Source organism: Paramisgurnus dabryanus, chromosome 21 (assembly GCF_030506205.2).
Source record: "Paramisgurnus dabryanus chromosome 21, PD_genome_1.1, whole genome shotgun sequence".
NCBI lineage: Eukaryota > Metazoa > Chordata > Actinopteri > Cypriniformes > Cobitidae > Paramisgurnus > Paramisgurnus dabryanus.
The window spans coordinates 27,018,521-27,035,369 of NC_133357.1; the positions used below are offsets into that span (position 1 = coordinate 27,018,521).

Genomic DNA, 16,849 nt, shown 5'->3' on the forward strand with positions numbered 1-16,849 from the left:
TTAATGCAATAAATACCTGACTGTACTTTTACTTGCGTGTTGTGTTTTACATGGTTGAGAAGTGGTTGGGTTTAGGGTAAGGGTGGGGTTAGATGCTCCAAAATATCTTTAAAACCATAAATGTTTATGAAATGGTTTCTACATTTACAAATTCATAAAATTAAATGTGTCTAATCTGATGAATAAGGCAAAAACCTTAAAAACGTAACAACAGGTTGTATTATAAGCTACTGTACTGCCACTAGAGGACACTAATCCCTTAATCCATCACTTTACGTCGTTATAAGGTGTTTGCACAAATAACCTATGAGGTCATTATTTTTTGGAGGACAGTCCAGAAAAACCATCAGAAACCTCCTGCTATCCTGACCGACCCAAGTCCACCAGTATGTGGTTATTGATAAATTTGTATAGTTTTATTTTATTATCATGTGAATTTTTTATGTGTATACCTCAAGGAAAGCTGACTATTTTTGTTTATACCACAGGACTGTTGAATGCTTTATTCTGATTGGCTGAGAAATGTTCCATTGGTGTTCATTATTTTGCTGTAAAACTGTCAAATGTCTTAAATTAACCACCAGAGCAATGTTTGTGGTAACCCTGGTATAAGAGGAATAATTAATTATTTGAAAATAATGCACATCCGCGGCATTACCAACCTTGGGTGATGTTTTTTTTTTCAAATAATTCGACGTCTCACCATCAATTAATCAGTCATTCAATCGACTGTGTATTTCATATATTCATTTTATTGAGTTTTTGAACATCACAGCTGGAGTTTTACATTGACTGTACATCGACATTGAGATGCATTATAAACAAAATATTACAAATTAAAAGCATTTTCTTGCTTAACCCTGATCTAAACTCCTTTCATTTCTTTCTGCATTCTTTTGAATAGAGATGTATAGCAGCCAGTGAAGTGACAAACATACATAAGAGATACTATTTCAACAGTGTTTCAGAAACACATCTCTCATAGAAATATTATACATGATATTATCTAGCCAGGATACTATACACAATGATTTTCCCACTTGGTCCCCTAATAGATTTATTACAGCTCAAATGCATCTTTACAAGTCTTGCTTTCATTGACAGAAAAATAGCATAATCCCTTCATCTTTCACATGAATGAGTGAAATAATCTGCATGCATTACTCCAACCAGTAACACACAACGCAATACAGAACTGCAACTACAGATTGACTACACATAACACTACTCAAGATGACAGAGAAAGACAGGACATGTAAAAACTCAAAGAAAGAAGATAAAGCTGAATGCATGAGAATGAATCGCAGTCAATGGCTCACAATGCGAATGAGATACAAATACACAGCAGGACATAATGTCAACAATCAGGAAGTGTTTAGATGGAGCATTTAAGGTATAAACACAGTAAAGAGAGGCTGTGCTTTATAGTCAGGACTGAATGATGCTACTGGACACCAGATTTTCATATTCACATATCATTGCTTTTATAGAGCCGTGGTCACTAAATAACAAATATTAAGAACAAATTTTTTTACGGTGAAATGTTTAAATGCCTTCCGTTCTTCAGAAAATTCTGTTTTGGCTACTATAAGAGGAGCTCTGTGTATCTGTGCTTTATATTGAATAACAAATGTCCACTGTTGACCAATCAGCACCCAGGATCTGTTTATTATAAGAAAAACATTTGACTGCGTAGTTCATAAGAATAATTTCTGTTCTCATGATATAAAAACTGAATTCCTCTAAACATTCAAACACCTGCATGATATGACTGAATATTCACCTGAAACTCTGTATAGATGACAAACAATCTCCTTATTCCTTAAGTGACAAAGATAACTGTTTAACATGCTTGCATTTTAATGTCATGGTAACACTGCTTTATTATTAATCATAAATAAATATATCAAGAACATCGTAAACTAATCACAGCCAATCCCACTGAGAGTATAAACACTGTTCCGATCAGAATCCAGACATCCACTACAATGAAATATGTCAAATGACAAACATATTGCAGTAATAAAGAAAGTAAATGATCCATAAATACATAGAAAAATAATTCAGTCACTGGCCCATAGAAGTCCTGTGCATATCTTCAAAGAAAAAGACTGAAGTGTATAAAACTGTTCATCATTTTCATTGAAACATCGTGTGCAAGTATATTATTATCTCATATCCTTAAACCAAGTTTTAATCTGGTTAAAAGTGTGATATGTAAGCATGTCATATAATTCATATAATGACCTCACGCTGGTCAGTGTGCTTCAGAATCAAATCAGTGAACATTCTTCACTAAATCAAGATAGTCCTCTTTAAAATCTCTTGTACAGTATTTTATTACATCGCTCTTTGTTTAAAATGCATTGAGTTACAGTACTATACTAAAATACTACGCACACAGTTTATAGCTGATCTACATATGAGTTTATATATGTATCTACATATGAGAGATGTAGTCATTGGCACATTTGAGATGATTCGTTTATGACTGCTAAGACAACACGTATAGACTTTATCCACAATAAATCAAGAACATCTAATTTCTTTCTAGTCTGGATTAATGTCAAAAACTAATAGAAGCTTATTTTAGGTTGATGTAATATTTGTATGGATTATTCTCTTTGAAACTTGCCCCAATTTCACCCCAATAATATAAATCATTGTAATTTGCATAGAAAGTCACAGGTAAATGAAAATTATTTTAGGAGCAAAAACCATCAGGCAAAATCATTTAAACAAATGAGTTCTCTTTCAAATGATCGATACAGTAATGAAAATAACAATATTAATTAATTTAAAATTAGAATGTTGAGAATAAAGTTGAAAATCGAAGGGGTCATGAAATGAATTATAAAAAGAAGTTAAAGGGCCCATATTATGCACAATTCACATTTACAAGGTGTTTGGACATAAATGTGTGTTTGCAATGTGTGAACACAACCACCCTACAGTGAAACAAATCCATCCATCCTTCTTTTTTAATCTCATTAAAACCAGAGCAGCCATTACCGTGGGTTTACACCAGCCGCGTTTGAGGCGCATCTACCACGTTTAGTTTGTCGCTTGAACATTTTGAATGCATTAGCGCATCTAGAGCAAAGTAGACACGTGGAAAAAGCAAGCATTTGACGCACGTCAGAGGCAAAATCTGCTTCTAGTGGGAGGGGCAAGTGCTATACGGTTGTCTGTTTGCAGGATGACTGATGTTAATCGTGCATTCATCGAGAGAGTTACCGGTTTGTATTTGGTCACCTATAGTCTTACTATAGGGGGAAAATAAACAATGCAGGGCGATAAACGTCACGTGACTCAAAAGAGAAATGTGTATTTACAACTTACCAGGTTGCCCAATGTCCTCACTGACACTCTTCCAAGCGAGGTCCTTTTTATTCCTGTCTCTATAGAAATAAGAACTTGTGTCGTACAGCTCTGGGTGACTGCTCACGGATAATATCAAGCGTTCCTCCATGTTGAATGAGCGCCACAGCAACAAGCAGGCTCCTGATTGGTTAACGCGGCGCGAAAATCCGCCAAAGTAAAAATGTTTCAACTCAGGTGTCAGACGCAAATTCATGTGAAACGCAAAATGCACAAACAGCACCATTCGCACGTTTCGCGCCATTTGCGCAAACTAGACGCGCGAATGAGGCGGAATCGCGTCATTCGTGCCGCGAGACCTCCATACGCACGTCAACGTGTCTTCACATTGACTTAACATTGAAATCACTCGCGCTTGACCCTCTACCGCGGCTGGTGTAAACGCAGAATTAGACATGCTATTTTGATTCTCTTGTCAATGTGACATCACACTAATATAGCCACTGATCATTTTACCCAAAAGCTTTTCTAAATGTGTTCGTTAGCAGAGCTAATGCAGCTTAAGATACTATTGTCTCATATTGCATTCACAGTAATCAGATCTATTTCTAACTGAAAGTGCTCACAGTCTGTTGTTAAGGGACTGAGTGGCTGTAGCTCATTTGCATTTAAAGGTACAGACACAAAAACGCTTTTTGCTTCCACCCTAATGCTGCGTTTACACCAGCCGCGGTAGAGGCGGCAAGCGCGGGTGATTTACATGTCAATGCAAAGACGCGATTACATGCGGATTATTATCCTGCGGCAAATTGAGCGTTGCCGCGGGAAACGCGCTAGTTGAAAAATCTGAACTTCTGTAGTAGTGACGTGATTACAGGAAGCGAGCGGAGTGGCGGAGTCTCCGTGAAGTCGCAAAAGTCCCTCCCTAGAATTTCACGCGCTGATGAAGCGAGTGAACTCAAATGTTCAAGCGTCCAACTACGTGTGAATAGCGCATTTTTGCCGCCCCTACCGTGGATGGTGTAAACGCAACATAATAGTTGCATTTTGGACATGCTATAATAAATGATCTGTGGGTATTTTGAGCTGAAACTTCACAGACACATTCTGAGCACACCTGAGACTTGTATTACATCATGTAAAAATGGGCATAATAGGTGCCCTTTAAACTTCAATAAAAACCTACTGCAAGTTTCATCCTTTAAAACAAACTCTCTTTCACACTTTAGTCTGATTGTCATGATTCTGTCCTCTAAACACATACAGTACAGGTGAATGAGTTTTGCTCTTAACTCGAGTCATCGAGTTGTGATCAATCAATGAGGCGTGATAAAACTGAGCACACCCATTCAACAAAAACAAAATATTATAAAAGTATTAGTTTATTTACAACAAAGTGCTTGAGCAATTAATAAAGAATCGTTTCATTTGTTCATGTCATTTCACATCAGACAGTTTTCTATATACTGAGAATGTGAACGCTGAATTTATACCATGAGCCTATTGTAAGCTTTATTCTGATTGGTTGAGAAATGTTTCACGGGTGTTGATTATTTTTTGTAAAAGCACAACTAACCTGTCAAATGTTTTAAAATAACCACCAGAGCAATGTCTGTGATTAACGTCGTCGTATAAGAGGAATTATTGAATTTTTCAACAATAATGAACACTTGCAGTGTAACTCCGCTTTCTGTCGTGCCGCAATACAACCTCGGCTGTGCATTAGTGTCGAATAATTCAACGGCCCATTGTCAATTATTCCTTACACATCCTATTGCAATAAATAAATAAATCTGTGTATTTTAGTTTGACATTCAACACATTTTCTGGATGAGTAAACTGCCACTGAAACACAGTAGAATGATAAACAAATTATCTTTAAAAAAATTTTTTTTTTAAATTTCTGGTTTAAAACCAACATAAGCTAACTTCCAGAATCATAATATAAAGTGCATATTTGCAAATGAACTATCTTCATATTACACAGTCAGCTAAATATTTCTGTACAACTGCTGTGTAACAATGAAATTTCATGACCCCTTTAAAGAAAATCTTGCATCAACATTCTTCAAAACGTCTCGGGTTTGGTAAAAGGAAAAACTGATAAGTGTTAAGGACAGAAATTGGGGTAAACTAACGCTTGTGTGCTGTCATGAATCTATGGTCACACTGTAAAAGAGCACTCTCTGGCGTTCACATGCAGACATCTGTGTTGGCGTATAGATGTGGTGATAAGGGACTCAAGGATTTGAGGTAAAGTGAGCCGGCTATGAGTGGTGGGTGTACAGATTAAATAACTGTTGTGTTTGGGAGGCTAAAGTGTGAAGTGGGACTCTCTATGACCTTGCCCATGACCGACTGCTTGACCTGTTTATCGTTTATCGATGAGGATAGAGCAGTTGTGTGTCGGGGTGGGTGGTTCTGGGCGAATGCTTCTTTCTGGACCATCAGATGACTGCTAATGATGAAGCCCTGTGAGCAGAGAGTCAACAAACAAATCAACAAACTTACATGACATTTAACCCTCTGTCAGAGGGGGAACTAACTTTAACATGTGGGTATTAACAAAAACCCTTCAACATACACTCGCCAGCCACTTTATTAGGTACACCTGTACAATTGCTTGTTAACACAAATTGCTAATCAGCCAATCGCATGACATCAACTCACTGTATTTGGTCATCTAGACGTGGTGAAGATGACTTGCTGAATTTCAAATCGAGCATCAGAATGGGGAAGAAACAAGATTTAAGTGACATTGAACATGGCATCCCAGCAAACATGTTTATGTTGGGCCCACATGGGCTCAAAATGGCCATCTAATCTGGGGTCTACTTGTGTGACCCAGTTAGGACCCCATGGGTGATCTCAAGTGTGCTCCCTATGGGGTTCTAGTTGGGTCATTAATGGGAAATGTATGAACGGGCTCAAAATAAGCTACATAAGCGACCCAATTTGTTTGATCAAATATACATAACAAACATAATGAATCCCATATATGCATTGATTACATGGATATATAGTCCACACACTGTATGTGTCTGTAAAAATATATTTTTGTTGTTGTTTTGACACTTGAATTTCTAAACAAAAATAATGTTGAGTGATTTGTGTAAAACTAACCACACAACCCAGCTAATTTTGTCCTTAGTTTCCATGGTCACACATGTGTTTGCCCAGATGGGGGACCTACATAAGACCTAGCTGGGTCCCATGACTAACCTATGTAGGCAATCTTCTGTAGACACCAAATGGGAGCTACATGGTTAACCAATAAGGGCCCCATATGGAGCCCATCAGATCTGGGCTAACACATGTGGGGCCACCAAGGAAACTGAGGACAAAATTAGCTGGGTCCCAGTTGGGGAGCACATGTGGGCCCCACATATCATTCCAGGCGCAACCCGTGGGTGTGTTGCCTCAGATGGTTGCTGGGGCCAGACGGGCTGGTCTGAGTATTTAAAAAACTGCTGACCTACTGGTATTAAACCATAGGGTTACAGAGAATGGTCCTTAAAAGAGAAAATATGCAGTGAGCCGTAGTTGTGTGGATGAAAATGCCTTGTTGATGTCAGAGGAGAATGGGCAGACTCAAGAGTTTGAGATGATTTAAAGGTAACAGTAACTCAAATATCCACTCATTACAACCAAGCTATGCAAAATAGCATCTCTGAATGCACAACACATTAAACACTGAACCTACAGCAGCAGAAGACCACAGCAGGTGTCACTTATAACAGCTAACAACAGGAAACTGAGACTACAATTTACACCGGCTCACCAAAATGGCACAATAGGAGATTGGAAACACATCACCTGGTCTGATGAGGCCAATTTCAGCTGCAACACTCAGATGATAGGGTCAGAATTTGGCCTAAACAACATGAAAGCATGCATACATCCTGCCTTGCATCAACAGTGATATTTTCTTTGCACACTTTGGGTACCTTAGTACCAATTGGGCATCATAACGCCACGGCCTACCTGAGTATAGTTGCTGACCATGTCCATATCTCTCTATGACCAGAGTTTACCCATCTTATAATGCACCATGTCATATAACTCAAATCATCTCAAACTGGTGTCTTAAAGGTGCAGTGTTTAAATTTTAGCGGCATCTAGTGGCGAGGTTGCGAATTGCAACCAATGGCTCAGTTCACTGCTCACCCCTTGCTTTAGAAATGCATAGAGAAACTACTGTAACCGCCACATCATCTTCGGAGACAACTTAGTAAAAAATGTTTGTCCGTTAAGGGCTTCTGTAGAAAAATAGTGGCACAAAATGGCGACTTCCATGTAAGGGGACCCTCGGTTTGTAGGTAAAATTATCTCATTCTAAGGTAATAAAAACATAACGGTTCATTATGAAAGGTCTTTATACACCACTGATAATATAGTTTTGTATATAATTGTGCATTTCTGTCAAGAGATCCTTCTAAAAATTACACACTTATGGGGGTAATTTAATGCCAATATTATTGAAAATGGACAGAGTAAAAGTCACAAATAGATATAACACTTTGTAAACACAAAACGCAATCTACAAATAGATTAAAAATCCACAAACACAGTCCTCGTGATCCACAAATATAAAACATGATTTACAAAAAGAAATCAGTGACTTGTACTTGAAAACCAGAATTTGAATGAATGTAAAGTGACTTCTTTGCAGATGAATATCATTTTCTATTTGTAGATTGTGTCACATTTGTTTTCAGAATTCTGACACTATTGTTTCGCTTTGGTGACAAAATAATGCCATAATCGTTGAAAATGAAGAGACTACAATTTGTAAACACGAAACAAATCTGCAAATAGGTTCCAAATCTGCAAACAAACTCCTCATGATCCGCAAATGTAAAACGAGATCTACAAATATATAAAAATCCACGAACAGACTCTTCATGACATACAAATATAAAATGCGATTTACAAATAGATTTAAAATCCGCAAACCAACTCTTTATGATTCACAAATAGAAATCATCGACTTGTACTTGACAAACAGAATTTAAATGAATGCAAAGTGATTTGTCTGCGCATGAGGGTCATTATTTGTTTGTAGATTGTGTTGAATTTGTTTTCAGAATTTTGGCACAACTGTTTCGCTGTTTTCCATTAAAAAAATCTACAAATGCCCTCCTCACAATTTGCAAACAAACACAGTCTAACTTGTATTTTCCAACCATTGTAAAAAGACATTCTTACACATTCTGTGCAAAGTTCAGCATGCAAGTGTTGAATCTGTGTTTGCAGATCACAGGGCATTCACGAATCCTTCTGCACAAGTCTACAGATCTTTTTGGCACTATCTTTCAGCAGAGTTTGTCACTACGATCCACGCATGTAGTCAGCCAATCAGGGTTATTGCTTCAAAGTAATGCCACGCCCCCTCAATAAGCTCTTTTCAAAATAAAAGCTGGGCTCACTGCCATTTACCGTTGCCGGTGTTACGTCGCTGAAAGGCGGCCAGACCGCGTTATCGATATTATATTAATGATATTAAAGCATTTATGTATAGCATGGAATATATGTAGCATTAACGTGAACTAGAACAACCCCTCGTTTAAGTTATTATCAGTGCCTGACAATTCAGCCGAGGTCATTAAATCGTTAAAAACACTGCATGAAGCGGTTTTATCCTTAAAACATCAGTGTCTCTTCAACGAACATTTGCCAGCGAGCCAGCTGGATGGAGTGGAGCTGCTAAGGTGAAGCAGCTAAAATAAAGCAAGCGGGTGCAACGATAATATTGGATGTAACTTGCCGTAATTAACAAAAACATGAGCCTTATTTGACAGCAGCACTAATTGAACTATTTGACCATATGCATTTGATATACATACCGTGACCGGAATGCACTTACAAATCGCGCTGTTATTAGAAACATTTAACTGTTTCCAGACTGAGCATGGAGACAAACAAGCGCAAGCCGTTTATAGAAGCAGCTGCCTGTCAGCGTGTACGGAATGAAGTCAAAACGGTCTCGGTTTTTAGACCGGCAGTCTGCCTGTGCCATTCCACCCTAATCCGGACTGCAAATTACATGTTAATATTATATCCACCATTTACAATCCTTCCTTTAAGGTCTGTTCTGCTTTTAACAGCTCAAAGCTATTACTCTCTGTAGCTTTCGAGTCCGTTATAGGCTACAGGTAAATTTTGCAGTTGTTTTAGTTAACTTTGCAGAGCATTTTATTGTCGGAAATGGTCCTGGGCTGGGTTTTCCTATAACGATTGAACTTAGCACTCAAGAGTGCTTTCTACAAGGTAAAACGATCGCTCGCAGCTGGGTTTTAAGTGCTACGAGTCGCTATCCCTTTGTCAAGTGCTGAATTGTCACTTAATGAATGACTACTAATTGTAGCAGAAGCTTGTTTAGGCTAATGATCTTCAGCCGATGTGCACTAATATTTTTTAAAATATTATTAATTATTTTTCAGTGACTTATTAAATGTTTTAATAATTTGTGCATCATGAAATATTCTTTTTTCATATTTAGTTAGGACTCGTCCCACTGCGCAATGCCTTCTGCATTTTATAATATAGTTTAGATTATTCTTTTTATTTGTTGTTTATTATCTATGTTTATTTATTATTAAGGATTATTGCATTACCCAGTTGCGAGCAATCGTTATACGTACATCTTTGGGAAACGCACGTAAATGAACAACGAATGTTCGTTAAGTAGCTCGTAGAAAGCGCTCTTAAGTGCTAAGTTTAATCGTTATCGGGAAACCCAGCCCTGTTCGTTTGGAATGTGCCTGGCACACAGCTCTAGTCAGGACTGATTAATCCATTTATCAAGTATTGATTAATTATTTTCACTTAATCCCTTTTGCATTTTACAAAAAGTAGAATAGGCAGGCCGCAGGCATATTCCTTTAGTGATAAATAAATAAGTTATTTTGCTATTATTATCTAGCAAATATGACAGTTTTAAACAAACTAAGTAGCCTATTTATTTATTTATTGGCAAATGCAGAACAACAAGGAACATGTAGAACATAGGCGACACGCCTCTACCTTGCGATGAGAAGATTAATCATGGGGAACATAGGCTAAATGTAATTTTAAAATGTATTTAATTTAAAAACAAATTTAAATCGAAAGCGGACTGTTTATGCTTGTCAAATGTATGCTGGCTCGGTCACAAAATTTCGTCAGGCAGTATTTGATATATGTATTTGTGTTCATGGAAAACAATATAGGCTATAGAAATTCGTGCTGAGTGACAGGAAAAAGACAATCGTGCTAACTTGCACAAGAAAAAAAAGGGTCAATGAATACGAACAAATAAATCGAAAAAAAATTAAGATATTGTTGATTCTGCATTTATCCAGCCAGCATAAATTTGACAAGCTTGTGCTTTCGTTTTAAAAATGACATTTAAGCCTTTAATCATATAAGGGAGAAAGGCGTGTAGCTACCTTTGCTTTCTCCTCATTGTTCTGCATTTGCCAATGAATAAGTCAGTCAAATTTGTTATAAAAAAAATCAATGTATGCTACATAATAATAGAACTTGTTAATTTTTTACCAAAATAAGAAAAAGAAAGTCGGTAAAAATGTGCACCCAGCTAGACACTCAAAATGAGGGCCGGAGTGGGATTCGCTGACTATTAAAATAATATAATTAAATCCTCAGTAGCCATATCTGCTATACTGTTCTCTGCAGCCTTGAAAATTCATTGTATTTTTCTAATATATAATTTCCAATTCAGTGCAAATACAGTAGCCTAAACAATTATGATTTTGCCATAATTGTGCAGCCCTATATTTTAATATTATTTAAGTAAACTTGTTAAAAAACTACTAAAAGGGAACAAATGTGTTTTCCCCTATATTTCTATAAAAAAATGTAGGTCTTGTAAATACGTATGGGGTTGCAATAGTTTGGAACCTACTGATATACAAAACTGGCTAATATGTCCTGACTGGAGCTGTGCGCGTCTGCGAAAAAAAAAAAAAACGAAATAGGCGTCAGCTCATTTAATGTCATTGTGCTTTCAGTTAACCTGTTTAGAACTAGAAGTGTGCGCCCTGCTCTCGACTTTAGGCGGTGCGTTCAAGTTCATATACAGCGTGCAGACAGCGTGCCCGAGGGGAAAAAGTCCGCGGGAGAAACTCTACAGCTTTAATGTGCAGACAGCGTGCCCGAGCGCGAGGGGGAAAAGTCCGCGGGAGAAACTCAACAGCTTTAATGTACAAAAACCTTACGACAAACGAGAAACGTTCTAACGGAAGCCTTCAGTCAAGCAGGATTAAAAAGAGGATGAGAAACGTGCAAAACATACAATGTACAGTATATACAGTTATGTCATTAATAACTACTGCTTTTAAAAGGACTTTTAAGTTATTGTTTTTGTTTCATTTTTAAAGTTTGATACATTGTGCATAATGACTTGGAAAAAGGGATAATTCAACAATAATTTATAATTGTATATCTTTTATTAATTTTATGAAATACATTCAACTATATTTCAATGCACATTTAGGCCCTGAACAAAAAGCAACTCGCGAGGGGAGGACTAGGGATTAACCCTTATTAACTTTAAGGAATTAACTTTAGTGTTTAGAATTCAGTTAAAAACCAAAAAAAGAATTATGTGTGCTTTTTGTTTAAAGTTCTTGTTTTTATTTAATGTATTTATTTATTCACTGGTGGTAGGGTTGGGGGACAATGAAGGGGAGGGGGGTTCGGCACATATGCTTGAACTACTGATTTGATGTAACGGGTGGAATAATTTTAACATGCAGGCACGTGCACACATAGACATCAAAGGGGGCTTGAGCACCTGCCCTTTTTATTCCTGGAGAGAAAGTGCCCTTTTTTTCTGGGGTGCTTTTTAAAAAAAATATATATATATGATCTTTATTCATATAACAACTGATGTCTGTTTCTTACTTGTTGCTTACTTGTTTTTACTTGTTGCTTATTTAATTTAACATGAATTTATTCAGAAATCTTTTAAATGAGATTAAAACTCTTATATAAAGAAAAATAGCGCTATTTGTGGCACACAAACGGTTAACAGTTGAGTCCCGCCTCCAAAATTAAAATCGCTAATATGATTGGCCTTACCTTTCCTTAGTCCTGCCTCTCTTATTACTTCGCTTTATGATTAGTTTGTCTACACTCGTGCTGCATCATTCGCGCTTCAAGCGCCAAAGCTCAGCCCGAACGAGACGCGATCATGTGCATGATTATGCAGGCAGGCTATCGGTAAGTGTTTGAGGATGAAAGCATTCTTATATTAACAGTTTTATGCACAAAATATGGGACACGTTGTTACACATAACGATTCAGGGACATTGTTTTCCATGGCAATCCCATATTAACCTGAAGAGTTGCAAACTTGTAACAATGTAGTGTATGTAGTTTAAACAGACTGCTCAGAAAATAATAAAGCACAAACAATAATACAATTGCTAACTACAGAAGTAAGCTTTTTTGTTTGCGTTTTTTGTAATGGCTGTTAAATAAGTATAATGTGTTATACTGGAGTGCTGGAGTAGATTGGGAAGAAATCTGATGGTTCAGTATTTTACTTGCCCAGTCTGAATTTTCACTGACATCACAAAAAAGTAAAATATAAAATACAAATAAAATAGGCCTAATCTATATTTGATGTTTCTGACATGTGTAACACTAATAAATATGAAACCTAAGATTAAAGGTGCCATAGGATGTGTTGTCATAATATGTTAAATTGTTCTTTGACAATTACATAGAAGGTATGTTGCTTTATTAAGTGCAAAAATTATCCAGAAACGTTTTTACATGTCTATTTACAACCCTAGAATTTGTCATTTGAATGAAATGGTCTATTTTTGCCCTATTTGAAAGGGTCATGAATAATAATGTTGAGCTCTGCTCTGAGGCTCATGCCAGAAGCTCACATTAGTAAACAGACCTTATATTTTGAGCCCTTATCAGACAAAAATACATTTTGAGTTACAACTAACAACTAATCAGCTAAACGCTATATTATACAGCATTTATTGGCATGTAGCGCTAACTCAGCAGTCACAACTTTGTTTTTAGCATTTTAACAAATTTGTAATTAATGTGTAATTTAATGTTTTCAAAACATGCACATTGTGTAATGGCTTCCTTTGCTGCAACCTAGACTATTATGGAGACCATGGTGTCTGTGTGACCAACTGATTATTTTGTAGACATCTTTTGAAAATTAAACAATTGCGTGAGTTTGAGGAAGATAAAATTCATTAACTTTTTAAATATTTTTTTAAAAAAAGGAAGTCAGAATTGCGTTAATATATATACTTTTTGTTTAAAAAAAAGAAAAAATATACATAATTATGAGAAGTGCCCTTTATTTCACTTGAGCCCCTGCCCTTCAAAATGTCTGTGCACGTCCCTGTTAACATGTCACCTGCAGTCCGGGTTAGGGTGGATTGCAGACTGCGGGTCTAAAAGCCAAGACTGTTTTGACTCGATTTGAGTGCCTAGCTCGATTTGAGTGTCTAGCTGGGTATGCGGTTTTACCTACTTCGTTTTTCTTATTTTACACTGTAAAAAATGTTTTGTGGCTTAGTAAATTTAACTAAATAAAATTAGTCAATTATATAAAAAAAAAAGGTTAAAACAAAAACTATTTTTGAGTACAAATAATGCAAAAATGTAAGTAATTCTAGATTAACACATTATTTAGTTAATTCCTAAATTTTATCATGTAAAATTTGTGAGAAGGAAATTAAATAATTATAAAAAAAATAATAGGCTGTATTAACTTAAAAATATAGTGCATCATTTTTGCATCCACTTTTTAAAGTAAATTTTACATGGAATTTTTAGTAGGCCTAATTGCTTCTCCATGTAAAACTTACTTAAACATTGCAATTGCTAAAATTGTAAAGGCTTAAATTTAATGTAAAACTTACTTTAAAAAAAGTGTATGTAAAAATGATGCACTGTATTTTTTTTTTTTTAGTAAATCCAGCGTATAATTTTTTTTCATATTATTTTTATCAGTGTACTTAATTTGTTTAAAACTGTCATATTTGTTATTAAAAATCATCAATATATGCTATGTAATAATAGCAAAAGAACTTATTTATTTTTCACTAAAATAGGAAAGTTTCTTCATGCCACAGTCATAATTTTGGCTAAATGCAGAATATGCGTGCCTATTCTACTTTTTGTAAAAAGCAAAAAGGATTAAGTGAAAATAATGAATCGATACTTGATAAATGGGTGACTTGTTCATTATTGTAATATAAAGAAATGCATTACATTTTTTAAAAACAAAGCCCGCCTTTTAATCTTTCTGACTAGAGCTGTGCGCCAGGCAAATTCCAAACGAGCAGGGCCGGGTTTCCCAAAAGCATCGCTAAGTAGATCGTAAAAACAATCTTAAAATTCATCTTAGAACTATGGGCCGTTTCCCAAAAGCTTTGTAGCTTAAGTAGCACTCGAAAATCATCGTAGATCTACGAGTGCTCTGGAGTAATCGTTAATTTATAAGTGCATCGTAAGACAGCAGTGTTACAAGGTCACCTGCAGGACAACCAGCAAATTGCACTCCTGCAATAACGATAATGTAATGTTTTAAATGTAGGCTATATTTATTTATTGTTTTTTTTTCTTTGTTTATTTGTTTAAATTACTTTAATATAATATATTTAAAATTCAAACGAGAAATGAAATTTAAATGACTAAACATAAATTAATTAAGAAGGAAAACGTATTTGGTACAATTTTGGTAAAAGTTGGTACTAGCAAATTGATAAATGGTTCCTACCAATTGCTGGTATAATTCATCTAGGCTTCAGTAAAAAAAAATATTTTTTTGAAGGGTATGGTATCTGATTAAAGAAACCAAATAAATATTTACGGTACAATGCAATAATCCTTAATAATAAATATACATAGATAATAAACAACAAATAAAAAGAAAAATCTAAACTATATTATAAAATGCAGAAGGCATTGCGCAGTGGGACGAGTCCTAACTAAATATGAAAAAAGAATATTTCATGATGCACAAATTATTAAAACATTTAATAAGTCATTGAAAAATAATTAATAATATTTTAAAAAATATTAGTGCACATCGGCTGAAGATCAGTAGCATAACAACAGCCTTCTGCTACAATTACGAGTCATTCAGTAAGTGACATTTCAGCACTTGACAAAGGGATAGCGACTCGTTAGTAGCACTTAAAACCCAGCTGCGAGCGATCGTTTTACCTTGTAGAAAGCGCTCTTGAGTGCTAAGTTCAATCGTTATAGGAAAACCCAGCCCAGGACCATTTCCGACAATAAAATGCTCTGCAAAGTTAACTAAAACAACTGCAAAATTTACCTGTAGCCTACAACGGACTCGAAAGCTACAGAGAGTAATAGCTTTGAGCTGTTAAAAGCAGAACAGACCTTAAAGGAAGGATTGTAAATGGTGGATATAATATTAACATGTAATTTGCAGTCCGGATTAGGGTGGAATGGCACAGGCAGACTGCCGGTCTAAAAACCGAGACCGTTTTGACTTCATTCCGTACACGCTGACAGGCAGCTGCTTCTATAAACGGCTTGTGCTTCTTTGTCTCCATGCTCAGTCTGGAAACAGTTAAATGTTTCTAATAACAGCGCGATTTGTAAGTGCATTCCGGTCACGGTATGTATATCAAATGCATATGGTCAAATAGTTCAATTAGTGCTGCTGTCAAATAAGGCTCATGTTTTTGTTAATTACGGCAAGTTACATCCAATATTATCGTTGCACCCGCTTGCTTTATTTTAGCTGCTTCACCTTAGCAGCTCCACTCCATCCAGCTGGCTCGCTGACCCTCGGCAAATGTTCGTTGAAGAGACACTGATGTTTTAAGGATAAAACCGCTTCATGCAGTGTTTTTAACGATTTAATGACCTCGGCTGAATTGTCAGGCACTGATAATAACTTAAACGAGGGGTTGTTCTAGTTCACGTTAATGCTACATATATTCCATACTATACATAAATGCTTTAATATCATTAATATAATATCGATAACGCGGTCTGGCCGCCTTTCAGCGACGTAACACCGGCAACGGTAAATGGCAGTGAGCCCAGCTTTTATTTTGAAAAGAGCTTATTGAGGGGGTGTGGCATTACTTTGACGCAATACCCCTGATTGGCTGACTACACGCGTGGATCGTAGTGACAAACTCTGCAGAAAGATAGTGCCAAAAAGATCTGTAGACTTGTGCAGAAGGATTCGTGAATGCCCTGTGATCTGCAAACACAGATTTAACACTTGCATGCTGAACTTTGCACAGAATGTGTAAGAATGTCTTTTTACAATGGTTGGAAAATACAAGTTAGACTGTGTTTGTTTGCAAATTGTGAGGAGGGCATTTGTAGATTTTTTTAATGGAAAACAGCGAAACAGTTGTGCCAAAATTCTGAAAACAAATGCAACACAATCTACAAACAAATGATGACCCTCATGCGCAGACAAATCACTTTGCATTCATTTAAATTCTGTTTGTCAAGTACAAGTCGATGATTTCTATTTGTGAATCAT

At 36.2% G+C, this 16,849-nt stretch overlaps 1 protein-coding gene across 3 annotated transcripts in view; it reads right to left on the minus strand.

The window, feature by feature from the left end:
• Positions 1-732: 732 nt before the first annotated feature.
• Positions 733-16,849, minus strand: part of iqsec1a (IQ motif and Sec7 domain ArfGEF 1a) — a 78,693-nt gene continuing 62,576 nt past the window's right edge. For all 3 annotated transcript variants that reach the window (XM_065282488.2, XM_065282486.2, XM_065282487.2), the window contains exon 13: positions 733-5,793. In XM_065282488.2, coding sequence (XP_065138560.2) covers positions 5,780-5,793 — 14 coding nt within the window. In that variant the 3' untranslated portion in view covers positions 733-5,779. The remainder of the gene's footprint in view (positions 5,794-16,849) is intronic.